Genomic DNA, 11,664 nt, shown 5'->3' with positions numbered 1-11,664 from the left:
TTCCACGAGGCGTGTTTGTATAATATTTATGATAGGTATATACTTAGCTTAAATTATTGTGTAAATACACTCCTTATGAAAAAAAATTAGATTTATTTATTTAAAATATATGTTTTTAAAAAGTCAGTTAAACAGTGGCGGGCAAAACGTAGTAATCACGGTTTGATCTTTCAGATTTTTTTACGGTTTTAATTCTTTGTTTATTTATTTTAATATTTAAAAATGACCAGATAAATGAAACGTCATTCAAAATTCACACTATGATTACTTTTTTTTCCCGCGACTTTTTTATGATTTTTTTTTATATATTTCATATACATAAATCAAAGTGACTCTAACATTGAAATTTCCCGTGAGAATTTGGCTGAAATAAATTCAACATAAGTGAGAGGGCTTTTAATAAGTAATCTTCGGATCTTTACAATGAAAAGGAGCCATATTTCCTTCAAACGCAAAAAAAACTTTCCCGTTTTGTGTGTAAAGGTGATTATAAGAGATTTAAGATCAAAGCTACGATTGTCCTGGTCGGGAGATTTATTCATTTCCATTTAAAAATTTATGGTCCAAGATGCCGTTGAGGAAAGATTATGAATTTCATTCGTTTTATTGTGTGCGCTGACGCGGAATACTGAAGATTTACAAATAAAGGTGTCCCAACGTTAACAATATTTTGTTTACAACATTTTAAATATGTCCAAATACTTGTTCACAAATCTGGATTATCTCCAATTATAGGAGTCATTTTTCATATTATTTTTTGACATCTCATCAAAGATGAAGAAGAATAACGGGGCTGACGACTGTCATAGTAACATTCACCAATTCTACCCATTATTGACAACCACACCACTCAAATTCTGGGAAGTTCTCTATATATGAACCTATTTTTTGAAACAGTGAAGTTCTAGTGATTCAAGAACAATGTTTGAAAAAATTAGTTCATATATTTATAGAAGAATTGGAGTGCTGTGTTTGTCAAAAATGGGTAGAATTGGTGAATGTTACACGTGTGTAAAGTGATCACTCAAACTAGCCTATGATGGTCGTGAGCCCCGTAAATGCCCAGATTTCATATTCTTCTTCATCTTTGATGAGATGTGAAAAAATAATATTTGTTGTTGATAACTCAACATGTGGAAGTGTGAGAATTTATAAGGCTTACAACCTGTCATAGGCTGGTTCAAGTATGGCTATTGAAAGAAATAAATGAGGACATCAATGTAAAATTGTAGTAAATGGTGAAATTTGGTGTATCATTTGGTAAATATGTTTTCTAGGGATGGGAATATTAATAAAGACATATAAATGAGACTGAACACTAGGAACAGAGTAAATGGTGCACTGAAATCAGTTATCGCAATTGAAAACCTATCAGTGAAAGTGAAACTGGCAGTATACAACTGATTCCTGGTTCCAACTCTTATGTATGGGAGTGAAGCACGGAGTTGGCAAAAGAAGGATGAAAGCAGTCGTAATGTGATCCTTCAGATGAATGTGGGGCAAAACATTGTATGACAGATGAAATGGTGATATAAGGAAGGAATGCAAGGCTGAGATAAGCATTATCGATAAAATTGGGAAAGGTGTGTTGAGATGGTTGGGGCATTTGGAACGAATGGGTAAGGAATGAACGAAATAACTTCGTTTTACGTCTTATTATAGCTGAATTAACATTTTTTCCACAAAATTAATTTAAATTGAATATACATTAAAAATTAATGAATATACTTTAAATATCTTAAACAGTGTAATATACAGTTTTAAGTATTAATTAGCATTGAGGAGGAAGATTTTTGTCGTCGAAACCGGTCGACGCTATAATCGGCTATTATTGGGCATGTGAATCGAATAAGTGTAGAAAGAATACTAAAACAAGGAGGCGAATGAGGTTGATATTAGAAGCAGAGGGAGATCGAGGAAAACTTAACATTTAAGATGAACATTTAAGTGACACATTTGAGAAAAACGTACTTTTTTTCTCACTGTCATTATTAGATTTAAGTTTTGTACTGACATTTCTTGGAGGAACTGCATTTTATAGAATAAAATAACAACTATGTAACTTTTTCCCACATGAATTTTATTTGACCAGTAACTGGGCTTTGTCATTACCAACATCATCAGACCGGTGTAAGGCTAGATAAAATTGTTATATATATATAACAAGGCAGGAGTTAACAACCATGATTTTATAAAAAAAATTTATTTAAATTGAATGAGTTTAAGTATTGTATTATAATAATAATTATATGTATATTACGGTAAAGGTTTTAGGCATGATTTGATATGATTACATATTAGAACAGGATTTTGTATGTGAAATTCAATAATATATGTATAGTTAATTCTGGAAACGTTGGTTGAAGACCTCTCCTACTGCTCATTAGTATGGGGAAGTCCTGTATTCTCTGAAACATAACAAATTTTTTGGCAGTTACTTCTTATCGACATTACATTTAAAAGCATCTATTGTTTGCTCCTTAATGGGGATAGTAAAGGTGAATGGATGTGTGTGACTTGATCGCTTAAAATTTCCTTATTGGGGGAATTTCCATTATTTAAAAGTCAGGCTATAAAACGTTTTCACACCAATCGATCTTTCAGGCTATAAGGAGGAATTTTCTTATATGGAATAACGATTGCATATTATCTGCATACCAGTAATACTCAAACATGTCAACATCTGGCCTCGAGCCAACTGTCTGTGAAATGCATTAAGGGTTGTTCCCTTTTCTACGCAAGGCAAATAAAATGTACAAACCTACCAGATTTCCATTAATACATTTGCGGAAATAAATTATCCAAACATCTTTCTTCGGATTTTATTTTTATATTATAAACACGTATTTTGGCTCTTTAGACGTAGCTCGTAAGCTGAAATACTTACATTAAAAATTTGGTATATTATTTCTACAGAATCGCAATCACTTATTTGGGTTTGAGGCAACTATAATGATTATTAACTAACTAACTAACTAACTATCTATCACGCCGCTTCCCCGCAGGAGTAGGCAGAGAGAATAGAACGCCACACCACTCTGTCTTTGCAAACAGTCTTCGCCTCTTCCTCGTTCATGCATCTCCTCGTACATACCCGCCGATTATTACAACTCCTAACCTGACCACTTTCAAGTATTTATTTATGATTATTATGAATATTTCGATATAAAAATATAATATCATTATATTTTATAAGTGTATATTTTTTGTTGTTTTTTTGACATCTCATCAAAAATGAAGAAGAATATGGAAGTCTGGGCATTGACGGGGCTGACGACCGTCATAGTCTGGTTTGAGTGATCACTTTACATACGTGTAACATTCACTAATTCTCCCCATTATTGACAACCACACTACTCAAATTCTTGGAAGAGATCACTTAAACCAGCCTATGACGGTCGTCAGCCCCGTAAATGCCCAGACTTCCATATTTTTCTTTATCTTTGACATAATGATAATAGGAGATAATCCAGATTTTGTGAACAAGTATTTGGACACACTCAAAATGTTGTAAATAAAAATATAAGACTAGTGTATTGGTTTCATTATTATTTAAACGACTTAAAAAAAAAACTAATGAAATATGCGTCGCTTCCCCTAAGGGGTAGGCAGAGGTATGTATTTGTTCTACTATTTTTTCTTCACTCGTTCGATTCACTTGCCCTTACCATCACAACACACCTTTCTTATTTTCTTTTAAAAACTACAGATAGTTTTTTTTTACAAATTTTGTTTTGATTAAACGTAAAAGTAATATTTTTGAAATGTTAAAATTTTATTTTAAACATCTGTTTTACTTGATAAATATAGCTTTTTCTCAAAATCTAAAATGACACTTGTTTCGATGCATTCCGCAATATTTTCAAACGCTGCGTTTGAAAAATAGATTTTATGAAATATTTGAACCAAGTAAAACTTAAAAAAAAGAATAAATGGATGCATATTACCACAATGACATACCAAAGTGATTGCCAAATCAATTAATGAAGTTAAATTTTTATTTGGAAAATTTAGAAGATTAATTATATTTTAAACATAATTTTCATTTGATTTTTTTTTTAGAATCTCATTTTTTCACTCTACTTAACATTCATCGTCAAAATGTGTAATACTACTTTAATAAACACTGATACATGACTACCGTTTTTGGAATAATAATTCCATCATCAGGTCATTACAATAAAATTAATACGGTCTGACATTTTTTTTCATTTATACCCTTATCCACATTCTATGATGCATGGGGCACTGCATCATATAAACGCAGTGTTATCTTGATCATTAACACATGAAAGAAAGGTGATCAGCCCTCCGCTTCAGGTACCAATCTAGGGTAATATTGAATAAATATTATAGTGAAAAATATCACTAACATTTATTTGACCCTCCCTGGGAATCGAACTTGGGACCTCCAGTATAGTAGGCGAGCATGCTGACCATTACACTACAGACGCGGACAAAACATTTTTGACATTTTTATACAAAAATAAATATTTGAAAGAGAGACAGAAGACAATTGATCCACAGTGGGAATATTTTTAAAAGTGGACTTGATGTTAAATTTATAAACAACCAACCGAATTTAACTTCTAGTCGACTTTTAAAAATATTCCCATTGTGATTCATTGGTCTTCCTTCTCTTTTTTAAAATTTTATTTTTGTTAATGTCAGGCCGTAATAATTTTATTTTAATGACCTGATGATGGCATGATAATACCGAAACCGATATTCACGAATTAATGTTTATTAAAGTGCTATTACATAAAGTGAACGATGAATGATATATTGTAGAGTGTTATGGAGTGTGGTATTACCATACCACAAAGTTAACAAAAATCAATATTAAATGATCAAGTAACACACATTCATTCTCCCTTACTTTACCCATTAGAAAAGAAACAATAGATGCCTTAATGTCTTGTCGATAAGAAATGACTGCCGGGAAATTTACATTTCAGAGAACTTCGGACTCCCCCCGGACAACCGCAGCGTAGTGGAGGGAGCCGTCAACCAGCAGTTCCTGATACTTTGTTACATAATTTAAATTCATTTACAAAAATGAAAATCTATTATAACTTTATATAAAATCGTGCTCTCAATACAAAAAAAACCTTTAAAAAAAATATTTTTAATATCATACAATACTTGAATTCACTCAAATTAAATTAATTTCTCAATAAAATTGTATCAAATCATGGTTATCAACTCCTGCCTTGTTTTATATATAACATAACAATTTGTATAGCCTCTCACCAGTCTGATGATGTCGGTAACTACGAAACCCGGTCGCTGGTCAAATAAAAATAAAGTGGAAAAGCTAAAAATATTGGTTTTAATCTAATAATATATTAAAAGTTAACAAAACTTTTAATCTACAAAATATCTCAATTTGTCGTTGACTCTCATTCTAGAAATAAGTAATGGCTATAATAGGACCAATAATGGGTTGTCTCTTTTAGTGACAGCTGTTGAATTTACAATTTATTCAACAGTGATAAATTGGTAAAAAGTTAACAGGAATAAGAAACGGGCCTTAATGTACCGATTTGTATTCCCGTATAATTAAGCATTTAAGGAAGGAAAAAAATGTCAGGAAATGAAATTAGGAAATCGTTGTCATAAATAATGCTTTGGTCCCGAGAAAATACTGAATACGTTATATTCATGAGCCGTGGAAATCAACGTAGAATATAAACATCTGCCAGTTTTATCGTGTTCACGACTGCTTTTATATTTGATGTCATTTGTACTCATTACAACTTTTTCTGATAAAAAATGTGTAGATTTGAACTGGTAAACATTATATATATTTTTTAATTAATGTTTTACTTAGTAAATACCACTGTTTCTTAAAATCTACTGTGACACGTGTTTCAATGCATTCCGCATCATTTTCAAAGCATCGAAACAAGTGTCACAGTAGATTTTAGGAAAAAGTGGTTTTTACTAATTAAAACATTAATTAAAAATGGATAGATTTTACCACAAAGTGGCTGCCGAATCAATCAATGAAATTATATACTTCGTCTGCCTCCGTAGTGTAATTGTCAGCAAGTTCAGCTACCGAACTGGGGGTCCCGGGTTTGATGCCCAGAGGGGGGTCCAAATTAATAAAGTGATTTTTTCTTGTAATATTTATTCAATATTACCCTGTACTGAAACGGAGGACTGATCACCTTTCTTTCATGTGTTAACGATAAAGATAACACTGCGTTTATATGATGCAGTGCCTTTTGCGCTATCTGGTGCGGATAAGAATTTAAAAATTAAAAAAAAAAATATATAAATACTTTAAAAATTGTAATATCTCAACATCTCATATTGCTGAATAAAAGCATTCACAATCCAACCATGGATGACTCAAGTGAACTCACATGCACAGTATCACGAGTTTAATGATATGTATAGTAGTTCAGAGAATTTGAGTAGTGAGGTTATCAATCACGGATAGAATGGTTAATGTTCGTAAAGTGACCACTTTATCAGGTTATGGCAGGTCATTAGCCCTGTTAATACCCAGTCTTATTTTGTTTTCAATGACAAAAATGCATATTTAATCTTACCTTATTTTATTTTAGTAAAGTGTAATTTCATTCAATCATTTTTATACTGAACATATATTTTACGCAAAAGCTGTACAAATTATAAGCACCTTTCACTTCAAGGGACTTAATTTTGAAAAATAAATTAAATAAGCAAGACCTTTTAGTTTATAAATCTTTATTTTTGTGAGAAATCTTATTTCAGTGGGTATCTAACAGAAAATTTTCTTCACATTTTATGAAACACTTAATAATACACACTACACCGAAATATATAAAATTCAAACAACTTAAAATGTAAATTTATAAATTAATTGATTTTTGCCGGCGCAAATTGTTTTTTTTTCAGGTTTATTGTAAAGCACTGAAAATAAATAATTGATTTTTTTACCATTTTCCATATTTTAAAAATATTAATAAATTTAAAGTATTTAATTTAAAATACATTAATTAGAATTAAGACAAAGAGTGAATTTTAGAACAATCGGCGTTGCTTTAACGCCGGCTACCCCGGCTCTGGTAGCTAGACACGCTGGAAGCTCAGTTTGAATTGCTGCTAAACTAGCAATTAAGGCGGAAGCTTTTGCGATCTGTGGAAAAAGAAATTAATTACTTATTTACACCCTTAATCGCATTAAAGAAAGGCCTTAAAAGTGCATAATTGTGCTCAGAAATGTGCGATATTTTATTAATTCCTGTGATTACCCCTATCTACTCCTGTGGGCATGATAGTTAGCTAGTTTTAAAAATATATTATTATGAATAAATAAAAAAATCTTTAAAAGTACATACATTGGTAGAGATAATGGCTGCCTGGACCGTTAAGGTTGAAGTGGCCCCTTGAATTTTACTCATGGCGCATATTGTGTTACAGAGGTCTGATGTGCCATTGCATTTGGTAGATATTTCATTTTCGACTGTTCCTAGTGTATTGGCGATGACATTCGTGGCATCGATTATGGCGTTCACCGCATCGAAGCCTTGAGAGATCTTATCAGTTACGCATCCCGTCATACTTAGGTAAGTTTCATTTTTGAAATTGTCTATGTCTGTTTCGTATTTCTTGAAAAAACAAAGTCACTTATATTATAATTTGGACAATCAATGAAAAAATTAGGTGACCTTTATACTCGTGTAACAATCACCATTCTGTTCATAATTAACAACCACATTACTCAAATTTTCATACATACATCATAAATCTCATACAGCTTCATGATTGCATCATCTTTGCAGCATCTATAGTTGTTTTGAGTAAGTTTTTATAAAGCAGAGATCCTTTTATTTGAATAAATGCAACATGCTTTCAAATAACCAGATTTCGATATTCTTTTTCATCTCTTTTGAGATGTTAAAATGTAAAAAGTAACTGCTTAGTGGCAAAATCCAAATTTGTGAGTAAATTTGTACTTTCAAGAACTTCCGATATAAAAAGCTCCTGTGTTCTTCCATTTTACGCCCAATATACATAATATAAACATGTATTTTTCACATTTACCTTCCCTATCCTTACTATCCTACAAGCAAGCTATCCGACAAGCATCTAAAATAGACGCTTTGCGGGTCATTCCTTAAAAAAAAAAGTTATCACTTTTCGACGCTGTATCACAAAGCAGTCTACCTGTCTTTGAATAAGCATTTATGTTCACAAATTCGGGTTTTGTCCACATAGGAATTATTCAAATTGACATCTCTACACACACATACATTTATTAAAACTTACATCTGAACAGTTGACGTATTTAGCAGTTGAGACTCCAGCCTTTACGGCAGCCGCAAGCAGTCTGTCTTCAAACGAATCTATAAAGTTCTTAATTGATGTTTGAGCCAACAACATTCCAGCATTAGAGGCCGCTTCAAGCTTTGTAACGATTTCATTAACTGCCGTTGTTCCTTTGAGGAGTTCAGCTCGGGCAGTTGTTAACACCTTACTCAGGGCATTTAGAACAGTGCTTGAAAGACCAGCGTCAACCTGAAAAAACAAAAAGAACGTTAATTTTGGCTTGAATCCTTACACCAATGGCTCTGAAATGTCTATCAGGATTTTGTGTGTTTGAGAGAGAGAGTATTAACTCTCGACAACCCACACTTGGGCCAGCTTCTGAGTTAAGTAGAGGAAAGCTTTTTGAACTCCAACAACAACCCAGCACAGAGTTTTGGGACCAACTGTATGCCTTCTCATTTGAGCATAATCCAGAATCACAACCAGTTTCCATCGCAGATAAAATCATTTTCAATTTTCCCATTCATCCTATGTCATTTAAATTAAATAAGAGTTAAATAAAAAATTCACAGCATTCTTCCTTTAAGCAATATTCCTCCTTTCTTTTGTCACGAAATAAGCTAACATGTTGGGTGTATTTAAATAACATGTTTGAAAAATATTAATAATAAATATCAACAATCTGTGCAAGTATATCGTGTTTTCGTAGAAAATCACCTCATGTGCTATTTTTTTTTTCATAGATTCATTTTAATCGTATTACTATTATTTAATTATATGTATTACGGCTCTTTAGGCAAAGCCTGTTGTTGGGCCGAAATACTTATATGTTTGTATATTTTTTAATTACTTGATTTTATACATTACATACAATAGATACAATAACAATTTACAGTTGAAAGGTTTTAAAATAAAATAATTACTCCTGAAGTTTAATTTATTATTTTTCCTCCTTGTCCCTACCAACGAGAAGCAACCATAGACGCACACAGTTCTTCGATTAACGATTTAAAGTGATTTTAAGCTAAGTGATTTTAAGCCATTCCGACAATTTGCTAGTTACATACACATAGTTACGCAATGCATTCAATGTATACGGGTCAAAATCAAAATCTGATTACTGATGATAATAAATTTGGAAAAGATAGATTTTTAGTGAAGATTGAAATCCAGCAGAATTCTGGAAAGATTTCAAATTCAAGGATCTAGCAATGCAAAGATTCTATCGCTAAAATTTGTATTGGAAACCGCAAGCATAGTTGAGATCGTGGTTTATTTTCCTTAAGCACAGTTTCCACTAAAATATTGAAGTTATGATATTAAGACTTTTTTTATTTGAAAATTTTACATCCAATTGTACACACACAGGATTATTACAAAACAAGTACTTGCACTATTTCAATACAAAAATCTACAAATGTAAAAATACCCGAAAGAGAGACTAAAGGCAGAAAAAGGGTTAAGAGGAAAGATTGAAGTTCAAGTCAAAGACAAATTGTTCAAAACGAGGGACACACGACGATATCAATGTCAGCTTACAATGTTAAATGATCACAGCGCTGACAATGTCAAGTTAAACATTTCGGAATCCCTATACTCATTGAAATCTAAATTTGATTAACGAAAAATTAATGAACTTTGTTTAGAGTTTGCCCTACTCGTAAAAAGCGGTGATTCGACTGGGGACCCTAAAACATATACAGAGTGTTAGAAAATTAATCAATCTATCCCAAAATTTTATAATTTTTGCAAATGGCGTTGTACGTAAATCATATTTGACATTTGTGAACTAGACAGATGCAGTATACAAACAAATTGATGAAACAACGTCATAAATAAAAAAAAATCGTCATTTTCCAGTTGTGCGTGTTTTCTGAATGCCCAGAAAATGTACTATATTCCAGCAAAAGCGGCATATTTTTAACTTAATATTTACCCGTTACAGGGCAGAAAGTGTTTTTTTTTTGCATTTTGAAGAAAAGGTTTGCTTATTTTTTTTTTTTAAATATACTAAATATTTTTCTGATAGAGAAAAAACATTCAGGTTTAACCTTAAAAGACCAGTTGCACAGTAAAAGTTCAATTAGTGGCTTGATATTTATTTTTAATACATTTCATTATATTTTGTAATGATCTCCTGAAAAATCAAGTATTTTGATATATTGTTGAAAGGACTAGGCGAAATGTGTATCAAAACAGGCAGTAGGCACTTAATAAAAAAGGTCCAAATAAAGATGTCCATTTCTCAATTTTATTAAATTTAGTAAAAAAAATATTCACAAACAAAATTGGATGATTAATTTTTCACCAAGCTAAATTTGTTTGGATACTGCAGGTGTCCAGTTCACATATCGCTCACTCCTTTCAAGAACGCCATAAATAAAAAATTGTCAATTTTCAGTTGTGCATGTTTTCGGAATGCCCAAAAAATATACTATATCCCAGCAAAAGCGGCATATTTTTAACTAAATATTTACCCGCTACAGGGCAGAAAGTGTTGTTTTTGCATTTTGAAGAAAAGGTATTGTTTAATTATTTTTTTAAATATACTAAATATTTTTCTAATGCAGAAAACACCTTCAGGTATTACCTAAATAGATCTGTTGCACAGTAAGAAGTTCACTAAGTGGCTTGATATTAATTTTTAATACATTGCTTTATATTTTTAACCGTTAAAAACGTTCTCCTGAAAAATGAAGTTTTTTGATTTATGACGTTCTTGAAAGGAGTGAGCGACATGTCAATTATAATTGACGTACGACGCCATTTGCTTAAATTATAAAATCTTTTAATAGCGTAATTAATTTTGTGTCAATCTGTACATACGTTCCAGCAGTTTGGGATGGCTAATTTATTTTATGATTATGATTTTCAACAATCATCCAGAGTTGGTTTTAAAGCTTATAAAGATGACTAGTTTTGTAAACAGTTATATTTAGTTTTCTTACATCGTTGACGAGAACTGCACCACAGAGGGCAAACACAAATATTAGTTTCGCGTTCATGTTGAGATTGTCGCTTACTATAGCCAAATAACAAGAACTGTGCCGGTATAAATACGTTTTCAGCTTATTTTTTCGAATGGTTTTAAGTAAATAAGTTTTTATCGCTTTAAATTATTAAGAATACGAGGAAAATTTTTATGTTTTTTGTTCATTTGTCGACAATCGTTTTTACTTTTTTTGGACGCAGCTTAGTTATCAGAAATTATGCTTGTTCAATGTGGACTATGTCTTCAAATGAGAATCAAATAATTTTTTCTCTTTTATTTATGTGTCTCTTGGTAAAAGAAATCTGTACTTGGATTCCATACGGAAGATAACGAGCTATATATCGCAGAGCGTAGATAAATTATTTATTTAGTTGATTGATTAAAAAACTAATATTTATTATTAGTTT

At 31.5% G+C, this 11,664-nt stretch overlaps 1 protein-coding gene across 1 annotated transcript; it reads right to left on the bottom strand.

Annotated features, from left to right (window-relative positions):
- Window positions 1-6,703: 6,703 nt before the first annotated feature.
- On the bottom strand, window positions 6,704-11,291 carry LOC148299165 (uncharacterized). Its single transcript, XM_088276331.1, has 4 exons — window positions 11,214-11,291; window positions 8,266-8,514; window positions 7,335-7,604; window positions 6,704-7,132 (listed from the first exon to the last, which is right to left on the bottom strand). The coding sequence occupies exons 1-4, from the start codon at window positions 11,268-11,270 to the stop codon at window positions 6,989-6,991; spliced, it is 720 nt and encodes a 239-aa protein (XP_088132457.1). The 5' UTR covers window positions 11,271-11,291; the 3' UTR covers window positions 6,704-6,988.
- Between the last annotated feature and the right edge of the window lie 373 nt (window positions 11,292-11,664).

Source organism: Brachycentrus maculatus, unplaced genomic scaffold, assembly GCF_059751285.1.
Source record: "Brachycentrus maculatus isolate JH-2025_06_01 unplaced genomic scaffold, ASM5975128v1 h1tg001300l, whole genome shotgun sequence".
In the NCBI taxonomy this organism is placed as follows: Eukaryota; Metazoa; Arthropoda; class Insecta; order Trichoptera; family Brachycentridae; genus Brachycentrus; species Brachycentrus maculatus.
The sequence above is the reverse complement of the archived record's forward strand: the minus strand, read 5'-3'. Positions and strand labels throughout refer to the sequence as shown.